The sequence below is a fragment of the Humulus lupulus genome, chromosome 1, assembly GCF_963169125.1.
Source record: "Humulus lupulus chromosome 1, drHumLupu1.1, whole genome shotgun sequence".
NCBI classification, from domain to species: domain Eukaryota; kingdom Viridiplantae; phylum Streptophyta; class Magnoliopsida; order Rosales; family Cannabaceae; genus Humulus; species Humulus lupulus.
Genome location: NC_084793.1, coordinates 310,732,109 through 310,754,650, shown reverse-complemented (window position 1 = coordinate 310,754,650; position 22,542 = coordinate 310,732,109). Strand labels below are relative to the sequence as shown.

Here is a 22,542-nt window from a genome sequence, read left to right as displayed (position 1 = left end):
AGGGCATTCACAATGACAACTTTCCAGTTGTCTTATATGACGCTTATTATGGGCGTCAACCACTTATTGATGTGTCGACGAATAATTTTATATTTGCAACCTAAGGAGGATAGCAATGAATGTCACTATAATGGAGCAGCGCATTGTACTTGAGGGAGTTTTCTTTTCCTTATCTTTCATTTTATTTTCATTGAGGACAATGTATTGCTTAAGTGTGGGGGAAGGGAACAATTTCATTTTGTCTGCTGTTGGTTTTAATTTTCTTTTTGTCTTCGTATTTTTATTTTATTTTATTTTTTGTGTGTTTTCTTGTGTTGGTCTTGTTGAAAGCATTGGTCGATGATGAAACTTTGAATTATGCTTAAAGTGATGTCAGACAATGAGGAATTTTGTATGATTTGTGTGCTTGACTCCTATGTGAATTGCTATTTTGATTTATGTTGTTTTTTTCATTCTATGCACGATTGAATTCACCACTTAAATGTGTTAAAAAAAAAATTATGCTTGTTGAAAAAAAAAAAATTTGAAGTCCTAACCACTCTAGAAATCATTAGTCAATTGTTTGAGGCGAAATCATAAGTACACATGATTAGGAAGATGATTAAGGCAGTTCTTTGGATCGTTTGAGCCGTTCAAGCCAACCTATTATATGATAATCCTTAGTTTCCCATGTTTGAGCAATGATGACTATTTCTTTTCTTCTATGAACCAAAATTTTTGACCTTATACTTCCTTGAAAAATATTTCTTTTAGTCACCCATTACACCATGGTTATATATATGATTTGATCTTGTGAGATGGTTTGTTGTGGGATGGTTTGTAAAAAAAAAAGGGAAATACTTATGGGTTATTTGATTGGTTGTAATTGGTGTATGATCTCTATTTCTCTCATTGGAATATTATGAAAAAAAAAAACAAAAAACAAAAGAAAAAAAAATGATTTGCAATGAAAGAAGATGTATATATGCAAATTTTGCAAAAGTATAAGTGTGGGGGAAATAGTGAGATCATTATGAAGAGTAAGAAAAAAATAGGTACTTCTTGATTTGTATGGGAAAATTTGGGGCAAGTTCAAAGAATGAAATTGATGTATGCTATGGTGTGATTTGAGCTTAAATGTATCTTTCTCAACTACCCTTAACCTTAGCCTTACATTACAAGCCTATAAAGACCTTTTTATTTTTTATCATTGTGTGTTTATATTAGTGGAGAATGATTGGTTAATGTCTATGGAGTGGATGCTTTTCATTGAAAAACATTTTGGTATATAGGGACTGATTTAAAAGAAAATGATTTGGCAAGTATGGATTAAATTCGATGCATTTGAGTTGGTGTTGTGATTAAGTGCTTAATAAATTATTCTTGAAAATCAAATGGTAAGTTACATATGGAGTTGAAATTCTAATGAGTATGAAAATCTGAATTGTTTTGGCATTACTTATTTGTATGATTCTCAGAGACATTCAAGCTTTTGACAAGACCGTTGTTTAGCGAGTCTAGGTTAATTGTTTTATTTTTAGTTTTGTTATTTTAGTGTTTTGCTAAGGGACTAGCAATATTCAAGTGTGGGGGAATTTGATAAGGTCATTTTTGTATTAATATTTGCTAAGTTTTTCTATGCTTGGATGGTGTTATGATAGCATTTTTAATAGTTTTCACTAAGTTTTGTGATTCTACCACATATTTTCTACGTTGCGTTTTATGATGATAAATCTGACATTTTGATGGAAAGTGTAGTTAAAATAAAGTTTTAGGAGTATTCAAAGCTTTCGGGATTGAAATGTGGAAGTGGTGGCATTGTGGAAGCTTTCTAAGATCAAGAATTGAAGAATTTGGAGGTAGGCCGCGGCACTTTAAATGGAAATTGCACTTTCAGAATTTTTCTTCCAGACAGGCCGCTGCGCGAAAATTTCAGGCCGCTGCCTGAGGGACAGATTTAGGCACAGATTTCGTTCTAGGCCGCAGCTCTCATTTTTCAGGCCGCAGCTCGCGACGTCGTTTTCAGATTTTTTATTTCTTTTTAATTAGAATTTAATTGAGACTATAAATAATTATTAGGGTTAATTTTAGATGGAGTTTTGGTTTTTCACGTTTTTAGAGAGAAAAACTCAGAGAGAGCTTTGGAGGAGAAGGAAGATCGCATTCAACATCTCAATAGTTTTCTTCTTCCCCTATTCTATTATTCTTTATTTATGTTTATGTTTTTAATCATGATGAAGATTATTGGCTAGTTTCTTTTAGGTTAAGGGTTATTCAAAACCCAGACATGATTGCTTGATTTCAGTTATGAGTATTATTTCTTGATTTCCTTCATATTAAATTGATTCTATTCTTCTATGCTTATCTTATGAATTTTGTGATTCCTTGTTAGGGTGTACAACTAATTAGGGTTTACATTATTTCATTATCATCTTAGAATTTCTATTCACCTAATAGTTTAGGGTTCTAAGTATTGGTGATAAATTGCAATTGATGATATGGTCAAATATGTTGTTGATTGTGATGAAGGATAGAACCTAGGTTAAATGAATTACATGCTAAATTGATTTATTGCCTAGATTAACCTATCTCTATTGTTCTTAATGCTTTTACTAAATTAAATGAATTATATGCTTCATAGGTTTGTTATTTGGTAAAAAGAGTTAATTATTGAGCGCTTCGCCGTGATTGATTGTAATAGGGAGATTGGAATAATTGACTGCTTAAGCTTTATCTGCGGGGTTAATAATTTAATTGGGAATCAGAATAATATTCAATATTGATATTCATGCATGATTGTTTGAGGTGGAGAATAATTCTTAACTGTTCTTTAAAAATCGTTATAAATCCTTATTTGTTAATCGTCTTATTAGTTTTAAATTTCAAAATCCCCTTTTCCTTTTAACTTTGTTAAACTTTGTGAATAATAAATTGAATATAGTTCCCTTGGGTTCGACCTCTATTTGTCATTATACTAAATTAATTGGTGATAGTGTAATCAAAATCTTTATTAAATTTGGTACGCCATACGACACGCATCAATCGGACAGGACCGATATTGACAGTTGATAAGATAAGTAAACATACCGTTATTATCTATTCTAGTCATATCATATAGTTGACCAGAGGTCAATTCAATCTCAATTCTGAGTGGTTAGTATTCTAACTGATTGTATTATTTGAGTTCTTTGACTTGTTCGTTACCAGCTTACCCTACGGACTAGCCCATACTTACATCTTGGGAACTCGGTAGTATAATTGAGTGGGAGTGTTAATCATAGATATGAACATCTATAGCTTCTGATGAAGAAGTGAAACGATGGTTTCCTTTTAGTTTGGTTCAAGGTGTTAAATGATAGAGATCTCATTTCAGTAATTAAATTAGTTTACTGAAATATCATTTACAAGGAACTAAGTGTTTTAAGGATAAAATACAATGAGGGGTAAAACGGTATTTTAGTCCTATCTCATTGTAGACCGTCTATAGAGGATTGAGTGACAATTATGGTTGTAACAATGGATAATTAATAGCGTATCTATATTTGTTATAGAGCGTTCTATGAATTCAAGAGTGCAATTCCAAGTCTATAGTGTAGTCACGAGGAATTAATAAGTTAGTAAATTTATTTGTTAGATTTATGATAACTTATTGGAGCTTGATTTCATAGGCCCATGGTCCCCATTGTACCTTGGATAAAATAATCTAGATAGTCTCAATTAATTGATTTAATTATCAATTAGAATTATCAAAGTTGACCAAGTCAATTTTGGATAGTTTCACAGAGTTGTGTAATTTTGAGAAGAAAAGAGAAATTATGGCAGATTTATTAATTAAGATAAATTGGTATCTAAATTAATAAATAAATTTAAATCAAGGTTCAAATTATAAATAATTAATTTGATAAAGGATTTAAATAATTATTTAATTAATTAAATCAATAGAAAATAATACAGGCCTTGATTTTAAGTCCAATGGGCTTATAATCAAATGGGAAATTTCACGGGCCTATAGCCCATGATAATTTCGACCTAGGGCTTCAAAATGACTATTATTTTATTGATTTTTTAATTAAATTAAATGGCCTAATTGAGTCTATAAAATGAGTGCTTAGAGAGAAGTCAAAAAGAAGTTTGATAAGTCTCAAGTCAGATTTTCTGATAGTTTTAGATTCTCTCTAAACACAAGTCATTTTCTAAGCCTCTTTGTTATTTTCTCTTCTTCTCTCTATATCTATCTCATGTGTTGAGAATTGCCCACACTATTCTAGGTGGTTCTAAGGATACATTGGAAGATCGTGAAGAAAATAGAAGATCGGTTCAGTTTCTTAATAATACTCTGCGACAGAAAGGATACAAGAGTTAGAGAAACTGAAGGAAGGACTCTTAATTCCGCTGCGTATACTGTAAGTATTCTATTCTTTGTTTTTCTTTGAATTCAATTTTAGAAACATGTTTTAGGGTATCTCGTATTAATTTGTTTAATATTAGATATACATGAAAATAAATAAAGATCATGTATAAGCTTTTCCAACAAGAAGCTTGTACAGGAGAGAAAGGGAGAGATGAGGATAGGCTCTGTTTTATTATCATTCCACAGCCTTCTAAAATTCCCAAGGCTGATATAAATCCTTAAGGTCAAAAGACCATAATGCCCTTAAGCCAAATAAATTCCTCTAAAGGCTCCCGAGGGTAAAACCGTCATTTCCCGCCTATCTCGTTAATTATAATTAACACTCTCCAATTCCCGCTATTCTCAATATTCCCAAATACCAATAATTCATATCCCATTACCCTTTAATTCCCGGTAATGCTCTAATCATTAAATTCACCCCGAGACTCACCCCGAGCCCCGAACTTAAACCTGTTATGACTAGACCGAACACTTACAACTCATGATCGTCTCATGTCAAATAGCTCGAACCAATCCACCTTATAATGTGGCTATATTAATTAATCACAACCATGCACCCAAAATATACAATTACGCCCACAGTGGCCAAATTACCAAATTACCCTCATAATTAATATATGAACCCATATGCATGCATTCACCATCATATAATAATATAATTCACGTAAACATGCATATAATCATTAAATACTATAATAAATCAATTATGGTCCTCCCAACCTCCTAATCAAGGTCCTAAACCTTATTAGGAAATTTGGAGCATTACACACGGTTTCCCGATTGAGGGCCCTATAGTCCACACAAAAACGCCAACTCCCATCCTTCTTCTTCACTAGCAAAATCGGGCTAGAAAAAGGACTGTTACTCGGCTGTATAATTCCTGCAGTGAGCATTTCAGTGACTAATCTCTCAAGTTCGTCCTTTTGAACTTGAGCATAGCGGTATGGTCTCATGGATATTGGGCCCGACCCTTCTTTAAGATTTATGGCATGTTCCCGAGCTCGTATAGGGGGTAATCCCGCTGGCATGTCGAAGATGGACTGGAATTCTTGCAAAACCGAAGCTACTGCGTGTGGGAGGGGCTATTGCTTGCTTGCGGTTTCCGTCGACAGCGTTCCCAACTGTACCCAAAACCCTTGTGCCTCTCTTTCCACCGATAGAATCATCGCTTTGAGTGAAATAGGAGATTTGCATAAACTAGGATCTCCTTGTAATGTAATCCAAGACCCAGCCATCTCAAATTTCATCACCATCGACCTCCAATTGACCTGCATGTTCCCAAGTGTCTCCAACCACTTAATACCAACGATCACATCTGCCCCCCCGAGCTCCAATGGTAAAAAATCTGTGACGACCCGCAATGCTCCCAAATCGAGCTCTACATGAGCACAAATTCCCTCTGTTCGGACCTTTCCCCCCGTCCCTAAGAGCACACCGTAACACGTCGTAGCTGTGATAGGAATCCCCACTGCTGCCACAATCTCCGTTGAAATAAAATTATGGGTCGCTCCACTGTCAATTAAGACCATTACTGGTCGATTTCCAATATGCCCTGCCAACTTCATGGTGTGTGCCGATGAGATGCCTATGAGGGAGTTTAAGGAAAGGGTGGCCAGCGTCTCTTCAGATTCACAGGTTTCTTCTGCCTCCGGGGAAGGGGGTGGCGATTCCTCCATTTGAAAGGATTCGTCCTCATCCGACAATAACAGAACTTGTAGAAATTTCTGCTCACATTCATGGCCACGGTGAAATTTCTTGTCACAGCGAAAACACACTCCTCTAGCCCGTTTGTCCTGATACTCGGACTCAGTCAATCTGCGAAATGGTTGAGTTTTAATCTCCCGCACTGAACTGATTCTCGTGGATGCCGCTGCCTGAGAAGATGAAGGGGTCGGGGATGTTACAGGGGGTTTCACGGGAAAGGGGTTCTGTGAGTTTCGGGTTAGTGTGATTGGGCTGAGAGTTTGTTTGGCCATTGCTGGGCGAATGGGCTGGCCCGTTTGTAGAAGTTGATGGCCCTCTTCTATTCGTTGGGCCGTATCCATGATACTGGCCAAGCCCACGGGCTGAAGTATGTGCAAGGCTGCTTTGATATTTTCCTGAAGCCCACGAACAAAGCTTCCCTCTAGGACGTGATCTGGTACATCGAGTACCCGAGACGCTAACATCTCCCATCTCAAGCGATAGTCCCGAACTGTTGTGGTCTGTGTGACGGACATAAGCTCTTCTGAGACCGAACCCACCAGCGAAGCCCTAAAAGGGAGGAGGATTTGTTGTTTCAAACTAGCCCAAGACGGAATCGGTCGGCGTTGATTCTCCCACTGGAACCACGTCAATGCATCGCCATCGAGCCCGATGATTGCCGTTTCTAGCATTTGAGGCTTCGTCATGTGCATCAGCAGAAAATAACGTTCTGCTCTGTAAACCCAGCCGTCCGGATTCTCCCCTGAAAACAGTGGTAGCTCCATTCTCGGTGGCCGAAAATCATGGCCAAAATTATGGCCTGCATACATTGGCTCTGACGACTGGTGGTGTTGTTCATGAGGCCAACTGGATGGTTCCCCACTAATCGGAGGCACTGGGGAAAAATTATGTTCCCCTGGTTGTGTTGTTCGCGCCCCAGACAAATTCTCCTCTTCCAATGCCCTTCGCTGACGATCGGACTCCATGGCCGATGATCCTCCTGCTGGCTTCCCCGAAGCTTGAAGCAGCTGGGCCAAGTGAGCCACCAAGAAATCCATCTTCTTCTCCATCGCCGGCAGCCTCAGCACTTCGGTCTTCATCGATTCTAGCTCCTTAGGAAGGTGCTGAAATTCCAATCGTAATTCCTCCAATTCTCTCCTAAAATCTGATTGCAGCAACTCAATCTTCTCTTCCAACACGTCACTCTGCAAATCCTTTTTCGGTCCCATGGAAATCGATTGCTTTGATACCAATTTGATAGGATAGTCCTACCTCTAAGCACCCAAACAGCAAGAAAATGGTAGATAGCAGCAAAACAAAATGCAGAAATAATGAAAGAAATATTGTTGTGAAAATTCTAACGATTAAAATATGCGCAAGTATACACAGTCACAAACAAGTAATACAGTGATAAAGTATCAAAGTTCGTCTCCACAGGGACTTTTAAACTAAATAAACGCAATATCAACTAAAAACAATTTAAAATAAAGTAACCCATTCAAGAGAATAATTGAGTGATTAATTCTAGAATTAAATGTAAATATTCAAATTTAATTAAACTAAAAATTAGAGACCAAATGAAGTAATTCTGCGTAAATTTCATATGTGTGAAAATGGATCTGGGTGGTTAATTCCCCTCTGCTTCGTTCCAGTTGTTACAGCAATGGTTCAGCAATTATGTCAAAGTTAACAGATTTCATAAATGCCCAGCAAATTTTTCCCAAAATTTACAGTATATTATCTATAACCCCCTCAACACATTCCTGCATTAAATCAAGTTATAAACAATCCAACAAGCACCAAATCTCCAGTTATACAAGGCAGCAAAATATTCCTATTCCACTACTCAAAATTACCTAAACTAGGCAAGTTCTTGCATCAATTAAATGGGCTCAGCTGGGTTTTACTTTTCCAAGTTAGATCCAGCTTAATAAATGTTAAATATGGCCAGTACATAACATTCAATCAACATTCCAGCACATTTAATTGAACAATGATATAATTACTCTAACCATGCATTCAAAATATTACTTCATACAAAGGGTTCATAACCACCCAAATCTCTTAAAAACTTAGTTCATAACTGAAATTACAAACACATAACCAGAAAGTAGAAGTTCCATAGAGTTTGAGCAGAAAAACTAGATAGAAAAATAATACAAAATGAGAGGGAAAGATTAGAGAGAGAGAGAGATGAGTTGGTGAGCTCAAGTCCCCCCTTAGTGCGTCTGCCTTCTTCTCCTCTTTTTGGTACTCCTTTCTCTGTTTTCGTCCTCTCTTTTCTCTGTGTACTTCTCTCAAAACAATTCAGAATATCTTCAATAATGGGTCTCCTTTCTTTTCGGCTGCCCCCTCCTTTTAGGGTACTTGCTTTACCCTAATTAGAAAGTCAAAGTCTATCTTGCCCCTCTATTCTGCCACGTCATCCAGCTGACTAAGTTGTACAAAATTCTGGCCACCTCAGCGCCTATTATGTCTCATTAAATCCAGCTGGAAGTTAGTCACGTTTCCTTCCTGGGCTCTGCCAATTGCTACGTGTAGTTGTTACGGCAATGATAGAATAGCAACATGCATTTTCCAGACTTGTTGTTACCTTTTTTTTTATTCCAAAGTTCCCGATCACTTATTTCAGCTTCCTTTCCTGCTTAGCACATACAATAAATTACATAAATCACTCAAACATATGACAATACAAACACAAGGTCCCTTACTACACAGACACACTAAATTGAACGCAATTACAAGAAATAAAAACTCATTACTCTTTTGTTTGGTTCAAAAATCAAGTTTAAAGATATAAAAATAACTCTAAATCGTAGAGTTATCAAATATTGTTTCACTGAAACCCAGGTGTTCGAGAGCCTGGTCTCTCCCAAAAGAGGTTACAATCACCAATTCTAGCCTACCTCAAATGGTCTATTTACTATCCTTTATATACTATGACCTCACTATACTCCCATGTACCCTACTCCCACCCAAACACAACTCACATAACTACCTTTCATTGACCCTTACTAATTGGACAGCAATTACCCCTGAACTTTTCCCTCCCCCTTATTTCTCCTAGTGTACATAAATGTAATAGGAGGCCTATCAATTTTGTCTTCAGATAATGTACAATAGCAAAAGTTATGAGAGTACGCTTCTATATCATATCTGGCTGTTGTTGTAATAAACAAGCTCACACAAGAAGACTTGAATCAAAAAGAAAAAAAAAATCACATTGATCAAGTTGCATCTAAATGTACCAAGTTAATAATAACACATTCATATAGCTCCACAAGTCAAATTAATGATAACAACTCATTTATGACTAAGAGACAAAATTAGATATGAGACCTTGGGAAACTGATATTTCATGACTGCAAAAATGCACAATGAAAAGGAAATAAAGCTCCAAAATATGACTAAATTGTCAATAACAACTATAATATCTTAGTTCACTTTCTCAAGTAAAAATGGGTACTTCCATACAAGCCACCCAAAATAAGGAAAGCCACGGTGCCATTATAGTAAAATGAAAAAGAAACAAAATTACAAAGACAATACACATTACATGAGGTAAGATAATAATATACCAGTGTTGTTATTTAGCTTGTCCAAAGCATATTATTTGCTTAGTTAGCCATACTCATAATATTTATTAAGGGAAGCAAAGTGCAAGGTAGTGGTGTCCGTGCATGGATGGATGGATGATGATGCTATTAATCGATCAGTGCATGGTGGTGGTGGTGAGGTGAGGGTGGGGAATGAGGCGGATGGGAAGGCCATTGGCGGGGATGGGCAAGGGATCGACGACGGTGTTCTCGTCGGGAATGATCTTCTCCCACCTGTAGCGCGTGACCAAGTGGTGTATGAACACCAGGATCACTAGCCGCGCATAATCTTTCCCCGGGCAAATCCTGGGTCCACCTCCGAACGGCACGAACGTATACGGTGCAGGGCCATTCCCCTCGAACCGGGTGGGGTCAAACTTGTCCGGTTGGGGGAAGTAGTCCGGGTTCTTGTGGGTGGAGTTGGCGCTCCAGTACAGCTTCCACCCCTTTGGAATGGTGTAGCCGTTGAACACGAAGTCGTCCAGGGCTTCACGGAAAGTCCCCTGCAACGGAGGAGCCACTCGGAGCACTTCCTGGGCCACATTCCATGAGTACTTCATCTTCTGCAACTCATCCCAGTTCAACAGCTCTCCTGCGCCTCTCCTCTTTGCCTTTTTTATCTCCATTTGTTCTGTTGGATCACCAATTAATATCATCATAACACACACACACACATATATATATATAAGTAATACTGTTTGATTATATTATACTAGATTAATTAACCTGTGTAGACGGCCTCGTACACATGGGGAAGCTCGGCCAAATACTTGACAATAATGGTACAGACGGAACTGGTGGTGTCGTAGCCGCCGCTGAGGAGTCCGATAATCCTGCAGGCAATGTCCAGGTCGGTCCAGCATTGGCCATCGTCGGTGCAGGTGACAAGCATGTGGGACAAGATGTCCTGCGAGGGGTTGGCCTTGCCCTCCGCCAACTCAACCTTTCTCTGCTTGATTATCTTAATAACCTCTTTCCTGAGGTAAAAAGACGCCTTAAGGGCGCGGTGGAAGGTGGTCCCTGGGAGGTTGATGGGGATGGAGTACACTCCGGAGACCAATAGCTTGAGGGGCTCCTCAAACTTACGTATCTCCTTGGGGTCGTCGAGGCTGAGGAACACCCTGGCAGCTATCCAGAAGGTTAATTGTTTGGCCAGAGAGAAGGCAACAACTTCGCCACCGCTACTTTCCAAGTTGTCGGCGAAGTGGCGCTGGGCTACGGTGTCCATGATGCCGATGTAGCCTCGGACAGCGTCGGGCTTCAAGAACGGATGGACGATCTTGCGTAACTTCTTGGCCTCCTGAGATGCAGTAGTGGTCTGCTCAGTGGTAGCGGGGAAGAGTTTCTGGACGGAGCTTGGCCACCATGTAGTGACAAGCTTGTTTTCGTTAGAGAATAGGAACTTATTGCCTGTGGAGCCACAGAAAACAGCAACCGGCTCTCCGAGGAGTGAGGTCTTGAAGATGCTGGAGCAGAAGTTGGCCATGCGGTCGAAGATGAACTTTTCAGGGTGGCCTTTCGATCCGGTGGAGAGGAACTCCATGGTCTCACCGAATATTGGGTATCCAATTTTGCCTGGCGGCAGGTTGCCGACGAAGGGAGATGTGTGCTTGTAGAATAATACAAACAAGGCCATGAAAACTAATGCCATGAATCCTTGCACTAGGGCGACCGATACCAAGTGCTCCATACTAATATTAACAATGTATTTGATGATGATATACCTCTCTTTCTCACTCTCACTCTCTTGGTTATAGTAAGAGATATATTGTGGGATATATTTATAGGCCAATAAACCAAGTACGTGCACAAATTAAACTTCCATATATGAGTTGGTAATAGGTGTCTAAAGTCATCTCTAGTTTTGGATCCTTCTAGTTCTACCACTGGCCAACCACCTATAATATATTATTAGTTGAATGAATATGAACAATGCTCCTTGTTGATAAGGAAATTTGAGTTTTAGTGGATACTCGTAATTAAAAAAATATGCCACCCCCTATAATGTGTGATTAATTTGATCTAAAGTAATGGGGTCCCATGCCACTAAAAAATAATTGACTAAAATCTATATTTTTAGGACACTTTGTGAAAATGACTTATTTTTTGAAATTATTTTGCACTATGACTTAGTTTTGAATTTTTTTACAAAATAGCATCTCACACTTCAGACAATTAGTCAAAATTTATTAGACAGTTATTCAAAATATTCCGACAATTGGTCAAAATTTATTAGACAGTTGGTCAATATTATCAAAACTAGACGAGAGTGCAACAAGACTTGAAAAAAAAAGATCGTTTTTACCAATTAGTCATATTTATTATGACTTTTGTGTATGTCTACCATTACTATATAATATAATCTATCACTCTCTTACTTATTTCTCTATCCTTCTACCGTTATCCTAAATTAGTCACACATTACCGCACATTTACTGCTTTGTTTTTCATTCTATTACTTATCATTCAATTATTTACTGATTCAATTGTTGAAATTATCTCTTCTAATTATTTTTTTCCTTATTATTTCCATTGTCAATACCTACTATCTCGATTCTCTAATTGTAAAATTCACAAGCTACAATAATATTAATAGTTATTATCAATTATGAATAAGATTATCTTCAACATATGATCAAAATATAGTGCTAAATTTGGCACAAAAAATGAATAATTGTGCTCCAATGCACAATAGTATTTTAAGATACAAATTAGTATTGTTGATGCCCTAGTTTTTGCTAACTACAATTTAGAGAGATTTAGAAGCTAAGAACAAAGGCAAACAACAAGATTTTTACGTGGTTCAGCCTTTAAAAAGACCCTAGTCCACGAGTCAATGTTATTGACTTAAGAACTTGCTCAAGTTCTCTTCGAATTTGCAATTTGGTAGTATTTTGGTTTGCTTTTACAATGAGACACCATCCTTATTTATAGGCAGCTTAGGACGCTTAACGCTCGTTAATCAGAACTAATTATAACATTTCTTAACGTCCGGTGTACTAACACAGTATGGGAAAATAGCGAACAGTGTCAGGCAGTGCATCACCACTTCCCAAGTGCGATTATGTTACTATGCATATCTTCTTTGTTGGTTGTACAAAGGAGACAACCACTTTCCCATGCAACTATCAAATTTGTCAGAGGTAGGTAGGCACGCATGCCTTATGACTTCCTCAACAAGTAATAGAGATTCTCGAGTGCTGGTATTTTTAGCAACGATTGGAATTTTGCTTTTTGAGCTACCTCTTCGAGCTGAAGGTTCTCAAGCCTCGAGAAAGCGAGAGAAAGCGATTAGACACCTGCAGTGTCAGATCCCAATAAGCGTCATTAACGTTTATGGAAAAATTTGACACTTCATTGGAGATGTTTAATATTACCTATTAGCCTAACTTATTTTTTCCACACAAATTAGTTAAGTCCATTCCCTACACATGGCATATTGGGACACATGCTAAAACTATGCACAACACTTGCCACTAAGTCATCTTGCAATAAAAACTTTTCTTACTCATCACGCCTATCTACCCTAACTAACATTAAAAATTTGTACCGAAAATACTTTAATTTTTGGTGGTCTTCCATCTCTTACCTCCAGCCCTCTTATTTTTATCTAATTCACTTACATCACACATGCATTTTGCATTAAAAAAAAAAACTCAAAAATGTATAATAGCACAAGCTCATGCACTGCAAGTTCAATCCAAAACCAACAAATTAAATTGATCCAATTACACCAAAAAACTGTACAATTTTTCTATGCGCATTTGGAGTTGCACATTCATTAGCTCCACAGCTCAAACAGCACACACAGCTTCTTATATATCCCAAATCAATAATAACTCATCTAAGAGACAAAATTTCAAAAATAAAAATCAGATCAGAAGGCTAAGCTGTAATTTTGGTCTATTGGGTTGGGGTTCCACAACCTCCAAATGAATATTAACAGCCTGCAGAACGCTGAATGAAAGGCTACCATCCATCTTTTTTATCTTCTGCTCCTGCTCATCTACAAACCACTCTCCTCCTCCCTTCTCGCTTTTCTGGGTCAAGTATACAGGCCCTTCGATGCCATACCTGCACCCGACAAACAAACAAAAATCATCCTGAAAATCCTCGATTTGACAAACCAAATACAAAACTTATAGCTGTGACAACAACATACTTGGGAACGAATACGATGAATCCATTGGCTCTTATCTTCACTATTCTGGCCTCTGTGTCTGTGGGCCTGTGCGCGTCACCAAATATCATTACATACCGATCATGTGAGCAACAGACATGAAAATAGTTTGAGGAGGTGAGAAAGATATAGCATGGTACATACCGTTTTCTGAAGAAAATGACAGTGTGAAGCTCTACTGAGGCCCGACTTGCCATCTGAGCATTTCTGTGCCGATAATTTAAATCTGAAGGAAATTTAAGAGAAGCAAAGCCATCTTTAAGCTCAATATACATAGCAGACAGATTAAGAAAATCGACTATCTGGGGTAATATTAAAAATAAATGATATGTCGCAACAAAAAGTTCAGTGTAAGATTGTCCATACTGTCAGAAATACTAGTTAGTTGCGGTCTGTCTTGGAATACTGTGGGAAGCTTGTGTATCCCAAGCGAGGCAGCAAGCAGCCTGTGCACTATAACATCTGCAAGAAAGGAATGTTTTACATTCAAAGTTCAAACAATAATGCGCTCGTGATCAAGCTCAGCGCAGAAAATGGTATGACATTAGAATTGTTACTACCTGCATATCTTCTGATAGGAGATGTAAAATGAGTATATAGAGGTGATGCAAGCCCGTAATGAAGATATTCCGGAGGGCTAAGATCTCCACTACAGAAATATACTGCCTACATTTAATAATCCAGGGGAAGCAATACAGTTAGTTAGCAAAATAGTGGGGATGAATTTCAAGGTTATTTCTGAATCAACTATTATATACCTGTGTCATGCATCTGGTAGCAAGTATGCGAATCAGCTTGTTAAAATATGGATCATTGCCCTGAAAAACATTTTAAGTATTTAGTTAAAAGCTTAAAATATAGTGTACAAGTGTGTGAATATGGTGGGAGGAATTATTGCATATGGGGACAAGACTTGCCACAGCAGAATCAAGCGAATCAGCCAGAGCTTTTGAGGACGAAACATCCAAGTTGAGTCCAACAGCAGCAGCCGTACGCAGCAAAGGTTCAAGCATCTCTCTTGTTGGAGTAGGATGCCGCCTACACACGCATGACCAATGCCAGCAAAGAACATATAAGATAATGAAATAAAAAGTTACGCCAGCATGTCACAAATACCAATGTGCACAAGTAAAGCAAGGCCAACTCCGGCAACACAATTTGGAAGAAAATCTAACAGGTCATATAAACAGTGTAGTGCCTGAGCTGGGACCATACCTCATTTCTTCTTCTTTCCAAAGTGTACCCTTTTCTTTTTTTTTAAAAAAAAATCTACATAACCTATGCATTGATCAAACTACTGGATGCAATGGAGTTCATATGGACCCCATAGCAATTTTCAATTTAATATGCTAGATGCGTCAATATAAAAACTTTTCTTACTCATCACATCTATCTACCCTAACTAACATTAACAGACAGTTCAGAATAATCTAAACAATGAAAACCTTCCGCACTTTTCAAAATTTAAACTTAAACCTACTGTATCTCATCATAGAAATCCCAATTAGCAGTAAATAAGCCGGTTTACCTTAATAGAGAGCATAGAGGGAATTCTTTAAGTATCTTTTCTGCAACCGAGACATTAGCAGCAAGCATAAACTCCTCAACCATCTGATTCGCTTCCCGAATCTGGTACATACCTACAGAAATGATTCATGGATGAGAAACAAACCAAAAAATAAATAAATAAACGACATAAAACAAGAAATTCTTAGTTATTCGTACAAGTCACCACAGTAATTTGACTTACCAATATCAAGAGGGTCGTGAGTCTCAGTGTCGATTTGAAATTTGACTTCAGCAGAAGCAAGTGTTAAGGCTCCTCTTTCAATCCGTCTCTGTCTCATTGTCTACAGCATTACAAAAGCATAATTATTAGCAGAAGTCCAGATGCAAATCACACTCATTTAACTCATAAATCTGATTAAATATCATCTCAATATGTGCATACCTTCGCTAAAACATTCATGTTTCTTAAATCTGTAGTTAATGGATCCATCAATCGACTGCAAGATAATATGAAAGCGATCAGGAATTATTAATAACAAACACAACTGTTAAGAGGAAAATACACATTTCTAAGCATGAAATGGATCAAAACCACTACAAGGATAAACTATTTTTATAATAACTACATATGTCAGAACAGAATATCACCTATCATCCATCCTTGCCTGAGCTTCAATATAAGATAATGATGCAGATGATTTAATGACACTTTTTGTGTATCTTGTTGAAATAATATCTGCTTCAGGTGTCATCTCCTGAAATTTATGCCACCAACATCAAGAGCATGTGAAGAAATTTTGAGCACTACCAAACGGTAAGTTAAGGTCTATCCACTATCCGGTACACATAATTATCGAGATATTTTTAATAATTAGAAAAATAAGTAGTTCATTAGAAACCTTGAAACAAACATGATTACATACTAGGCCAACAGTTTGATCACAGTATAAATCAATGTCTAACAGCAGAGAGACAATGGAAAACTACTATTTATTAATCATACATATATATAAAAAAAAATAGAGCTGCAAAAATGCACCGAGTTCAACTTCATATAAAAAAAAAATTAAGATGCCATTATAGTAAAATGAAAAGGAAATAAAATTCGAAGATATAAAATCGGAATAACTAAATAGGTTGCATATACCCATATGACAGAAAAAGCTAGCCTTTCCACGTCAGCTCTAAGAGAACATATATCTGCAAAATATATAGACATCTGTGTGAGTTTTAGGTAAAAAAGCAACCAATCCTGATAATAGTCAGTCCTTTAATAGCACGCTGTAATCTTTTATCAATGTTGTTACTATCATTAATATGGGTGGTAAGTTGTATTGCCTGTCTTCATACATGTCTAAGGAATATTTCACAAATTTAAACACAATGTTTAAATTTTGTATCACCATATTAAAACTCAAGTAGTAAATACCTTCTGTCAGAGGTTTAGGAAGCATGTCAATTCGTCGTTCAACAAGGTAGACAGATGTACCCCTTTGTGAAGCCTCATCATCAAGTGGGGTGCCCGGGTGCACAAAATTAGTAACATCAGCAATATCTAGAGGACGTGATTAAAGGTTAACTTTACAAAATAAACATAGCTTGTACATTTCAGTAGGAATTGGCAGGAAACACAACATAACAGGATTAGCGTGTGGTTTCTAGCCAAAATATATACATATATATTGGTGCATATAGTCAAGAATTTGTGTTGCCCCTGAACTGAAGCACAGCAGCTCAGTTTACTAACATAAAGATTATCAGTATCAAGAAGTTAAAGGATACGGACACCAACTTCAAAATTTCCATTTGGAAGAGCTGTACAGTGCAGGGTATCATCAATATCCGTACATCCTGCACAACCGAAGTATGTCATTGATTATAGTGGCGTCTAATATCTGAAAGTTCCATAATATTCACCTAGGTTGCATACCTGGAGGGTCGACACTAAATACACGTAAATGTCGAAGATCCTGCCGAATAGGATTTGACAAGTCTTCAGAAGACACCGACCATGGCAAAGGTGGCAAGCATGCCAGAACTTGAGAAGAAAAGGGTCGCGAGTTAATATCATTTTCAATCAAGACAACCTGCATAATCCACAAGGTAAAGTGGTTTGGATACATCTAAAACTTCATCCTTCGGGTCTCAAAGAGTCAGACAATACGATATTTAATAGGTTTGAAAAGATAAGCGAATTAATTGCCCTGCCGAATAAATATATGAACCCCTTACGACATACCTCAGTTTCAGTATCTCTATCACCAATTTCCCCAATGGTTCGTACATAATGTCCAGAAGGGTATCGAGATAGACAGTCCCAAGAATCAACTGCCACAATTATTCTCTTGTCCAAAAGGTTCACAAGCTGTCGAGTTTGGATTCGAATTTTAGGAACTCTGCGATCTTTTGAGACAAACAAGGCATGGGCAACACCTCCACTACCTGCAGGCAAGGGCATCGGCTCCAAAGATCCACAATAACTGCACAAATTTAAAATTATATTACACTAAACCTAGCATAACCAGTATGTAAATGGATATGTGTGGGCAAAGCATTTTAAGTTTATAATTGAGAAATAAGTAATAAGCAAGCACCACACTTTTAGCAACCATTAGAGAAGCCAGATAACAGCTATAACCAAAACCAGATTCAAAAGTTGGACAATGCTATGGATTAAAGTCAACTTACGAATGCCAGTTCCTCTTTATAACACCAATGACACGACCAGATGGACGAGATGAGGTTAGTGCTGTTTCATCTTGACCTTGAGAAGTATTTCTAGGAGCATCATCAGCACTACCTGGAACTAGGTGAACACCTTCTTCCTCGTCCTCTGCAAGGAAGTAAATTTAAATGCAACAACCATGTATAGCCATGAGAGATAAAGGATAGAACTCTTAGACATGTTTGCATGTCAAATAATTATGATACCTTTTAGGAGGCACCAATTTTTCTTTATTATTTATTTTAGCAATGAACATACCTTCTTCGGCTATAGACAATGATTTCTCCTCATGCCATTGATCTTTAGGCAAGAGTTCCACAGCCACTATATCCCCATCAAAAGCTCTATTCATGTTTGAGCGCCCATAAATTATAATCTCATCACCAATACTCTCGCTTCCAACATATGCTTCAAAGGGGTTGTAACGATTTACACGAAGTTTTCCTTGATGATATATACCACGATGCAAGCCAGAAGTAATCTCGGACATGGGCTTATGCTAGAGAGAGTGACAAAGATTATTAGAAAGAACAATATTTGTTTCATGAAGCTTAAAAAGTAAGAATGTAAAAAGGCAGGGAATTCAGCATATAAACAAACCTCCGAATAAATTATTTTCTTTTTTGATGGCCTCAAATCTTCAACCTCATCCATTTTTACATCTTCGGACGAAGGATGCACAAGCTGGTCAAGCAAATCAGGTCGACCCAATGATTTCACATACGATTCAACTGAAAGAAAGACAAATATTAGAGAAGTGAGCTCTGTAAACAGAGTGATGCCACAAATTTTTCAGGTGATGATCAGTCATGGTATAGGAAGATGCAAATGCCAAATCGAAAAGACGATAGGTGCATACTTGTCTCTGCAGAAATGCCCTCTTCAATGGCCTTCCTCTTATTCTCTCTATCATTAGTAATAAGTAGAACTCTAGCTGCGCCACTGAGATGAGTTTGATACCAATGAGCAGCCACTCGAATTGCTGTAACAAGGTCTTTCCATGTTAAACCCGGAATTTACAACCAAAACTTTTTAAACAAAAATGATAATCATGGCAAAGGCTTTGCAAACCTCTATCATTTCGATCATTTTTAGTCTCTCCTTCCATTTGCTTAACATATGTATCTCTGCAGAGATGGTAGAAAAGTAACTATGAGCCATATATTATATTATAAGATGAAGAAAAGAAAAGGACAGAAAAAGAAGTTGCTTACTTGTGATGTTCATTAGAGAAAACAAAGAATTTCCTAGAAGGAATGCAAAGAGCTCTAAGTCTGTTGTAAATGGACAAGTTCTTATTCTTAACTTCTTCTAGCACAATGGATAGTAAAACGACATCCTCAATGGCCGGGTTCTCAAGTAAATCAATCTATAATGTAATGCCAAACAAGTTGTTGTTTTCAAACTCAATCTATAATCTAATGATATTGGTAAACAAAAAGGAGTACATAGGAAGAAACCTGATTGAGAACGACATTAGTATCAATGACGAGAATAGGAGAAGCAGAGGAAGCAGTCAAGCGAGCATCTTTAGAATCGCAAAGTTTGCAAATTGAAGCTCCGCAGTAGATATCATCACGAAGATAGTGCTCTCTCACCACCTGGAGACGAAGAAGAAGATACTAATTAGGGTTTATTCCAAATATACACACACACATAAATATATATATATATATACACATACTATATTACAGAGTTATAGAGACCAACCTTGGTGACTTTTCCGCCACGGCTCTTCTTGACGAAAGATTTGCTGTGCAACATGATTGTAAGTAAAAATTGAAACTTTAAAGCTAAAACCCCTCTCTTGTTCCGTCGGAGTAGATTTCTGAGCACCCAAAACAGAGGCGGAGTGAGAATTATGAATATGATTATATGAAGTAGAGAAGAAGAAAAGAACTTCTTAATGGGCCGGAGAAGAAGGTTGGGCTTCAGCTCTCGCAGGCCCATTAATAAATAAATTGGGCTCTCGATACTCCGCCGCCGGACTACTCATCCTCATCCTCCGACGATGAAAGATTCGACCTTTTTTTATTTACAGAAACTAGTTTCATTGTAGATTTGAACTAAGCATTCGATGCCCATACTGTCCAAATCCAGTGACCCACGAAAGCTTTACCTTAAAAGTTTCAGTCTTTGTGTTTTCTCTTTTTCTTCTTCTTCTTCTTCTTCTTCTTCTTCCATTCCGCCCCCAACCCACCACCACATTGCTCAGCTCATCCTAGACCAACCCTCTGCTTCCCAAGCTCTCCAAACCTTCCGATGGGCATCCAAACTTCCCAACTTCAACCATTCTCAATCCACCTACCGAGCTTTGATTCACAAGCTTTGTACTTTTCGTCGTTTCGACACTGTCCACCACCTGCTCGACGAAATGCCTTCCACCATTGGCTCACCCCCTGATGAGGATATTTTCCTCACTCTCATTCGAGGACTTGGCCGAGCTCGCATGACCCCACAACTAATCAAAGTCCTGGCCTTTGTTTCCAGGTTTCATGGAAAGCCTTCTCTCAAGATTTTCAACTCCATACTCAATGTGCTAGTCAAGGACAACATAGACATAGCTAGAGAATTCTACAGGAAGAAGATGATGGCTGCTGGAGTTCTTGGGGACGATTACACCTTTGGTATCTTGATGAAAGGACTCTGCTCCACCAATCGAATTGCAGATGCTTTCAAGCTTCTGCAAGTGATCAAGTCCAGGGGAGTCATTCCCAATGCTATCATCTACAACACATTGCTTCATGCTTTATGCAAGAATGGGAAAGTGGGCAGGGCAAGGAGCTTGATGAACGACATGGAAAAGCCTAGTGATGTCACCTTTAATGTCCTCATATGTGCTTATTGCGCTGAAGACAACTTGGTACAAGCTCTGGTGCTACTACACAAATGCTACTCCTCAGGACTTGTACCAGACATTGTTCCTGTAACCAAGGTGTTGGAACTTCTCTGCCGCTCGGGCCGTACATCCGAGGCCGTTGAGATTTTAGAGACATGGGAGAGTAAGGGAGGCACAGTTGATGTTGTGGCTTATAACACCTTAATCAAAGGTTTTGTTGCCTTAGGAAAAGTAAGAGTTGGACATAGAATTTTGAAGGAGATGGAGGCCAAAGGCTGCCTTCCCAATGTGGAGACATACAATTTGTTAATATCTGGACTGTGTGAGTTTAGGATGTTGGATTCAGCTCTGGATTTGTTTAATGATATGAAGACAGATGGGGTCAAAAGGAATTTTGTTACTTATGATACATTGATGAGAGGTTTGTGCTCGGTTGGGAGGACAGAAGATGGATTTCGGATCCTGCAACTAATGGAGGAGAGCAGAGAGTGTGGACAAATTAGTCCTTATAATAGTATTCTACATGGTCTGTATAAACAAAATCGAACAGATGAAGCACTTGAGTTTTTGGCCAACATGGGGAAATTATTTCCTAGAGTTGTTGACAAGAGTTTGAGGATTTTAGACTTGTGCAAGGAGAGAAAAATAGAGGATGCAAAGACCATTTATGATGAGATGGTTGAAGAAGGTGGAGCTCCAAGTGCTGTGGTTTACAGCTGGTTGATTCATGGCTTTTGCGAAGAAGGGCGTGTTCGGGAAGCTTTTGAGTTGATGAACGAGATGATTAGCCATGGCTGCTCCTCTCCCGCTGCTTCAACATTGAATGCGCTTGTGCACGGGTTTTGCAGGCAAGGCAAAAGTGATAGTGCAGTGAGGTTGATCGAAGACATGGTTGGGCGAGGATGCACGCTCGATGCAGGCAGCTACAATGCTGTGATTCTTGCCATTTGCAGGCAGGGAGATCTTCACAAGGCTTCAAAAGTATTAACACAAATGATAGAGAATGGAATAGTTCCTGGTTATTTTGAATGGAGTTCATTGCTTCTTTGTTTATATCAAGAGACACGCCACATATTCCATGTAAATAAGTTGCTTGACTACATAATAAACACTTAATTCGGTTTGTCTGTTTTTTTTTTTCTATTGACAAGTCACAAGTGTCATGTTACCACCGAGGTAATATTGTAGTGGTTGGAATGTTTATGGAGGTTTTTTCCATTGGTATGTCTAGAGTTCAAGCTTTCCAAATTATTCAACTTTGGAAGACAAATCCAAAGAGAGAAGCTACTCTTGACCTCTGATGGAGTTTCTTTAACAACAGATTTGACATCGTGCTCGTTCATACCACAAAGCAGAAATCTTGCACTAATATTTTTCAACAAGTAAATTTAATTCAGAGAGTTCAAGTTATTTAACTGATGTTTTGAAGATAACTTTTTTTTGGGGGTCCTAAACATTCTTTAAATTTTTTTGAAATGAAATTTTATTCATTGTTTTGTTTATAGGGTGTTCACGTTTGTTTAGTGGATTATAACATATTTTAATCAACCAATCACTCAAACTAATTTTAAGTTTTTTTTTCAAATGTAAAAATAATTAGATTCAACAAATTAAAAAGTA

General features: G+C 37.8%; 3 protein-coding genes across 3 annotated transcripts; 1 reads left to right on the top strand and 2 right to left on the bottom strand.

The window, feature by feature from the left end:
• Positions 1-9,468: 9,468 nt before the first annotated feature.
• On the bottom strand, positions 9,469-11,412 carry LOC133812954 (beta-amyrin 28-monooxygenase-like). Its single transcript, XM_062246812.1, has 2 exons — positions 10,396-11,412; positions 9,469-10,300 (listed from the first exon to the last, which is right to left on the bottom strand). Exons 1-2 carry the CDS (start codon positions 11,357-11,359, stop codon positions 9,786-9,788), a joined length of 1,479 nt encoding a protein of 492 aa, XP_062102796.1. The 5' UTR covers positions 11,360-11,412; the 3' UTR covers positions 9,469-9,785.
• A 1,945-nt stretch (positions 11,413-13,357) lies between these two features.
• Positions 13,358-19,940, bottom strand: LOC133812952 (exosome complex exonuclease RRP44 homolog A). Its single transcript, XM_062246810.1, has 24 exons — positions 19,794-19,940; positions 19,544-19,684; positions 19,298-19,452; positions 19,155-19,210; positions 18,943-19,065; positions 18,684-18,814; positions 18,342-18,582; positions 18,047-18,191; positions 17,598-17,838; positions 17,289-17,445; positions 17,141-17,209; positions 16,788-16,913; positions 16,506-16,558; positions 16,007-16,113; positions 15,801-15,855; positions 15,600-15,699; positions 15,378-15,489; positions 14,767-14,887; positions 14,608-14,667; positions 14,410-14,515; positions 14,216-14,311; positions 13,994-14,075; positions 13,832-13,897; positions 13,358-13,743 (listed from the first exon to the last, which is right to left on the bottom strand). The coding sequence occupies exons 1-24, from the start codon at positions 19,845-19,847 to the stop codon at positions 13,542-13,544; spliced, it is 2,799 nt and encodes a 932-aa protein (XP_062102794.1). The 5' UTR covers positions 19,848-19,940; the 3' UTR covers positions 13,358-13,541.
• On the top strand, positions 19,929-22,045 carry LOC133812953 (pentatricopeptide repeat-containing protein At2g17525, mitochondrial). The gene has a single exon (XM_062246811.1). It carries the CDS (start codon positions 20,161-20,163, stop codon positions 22,036-22,038), a length of 1,878 nt encoding a protein of 625 aa, XP_062102795.1. The 5' UTR covers positions 19,929-20,160; the 3' UTR covers positions 22,039-22,045.
• Positions 22,046-22,542: the final 497 nt, after the last annotated feature.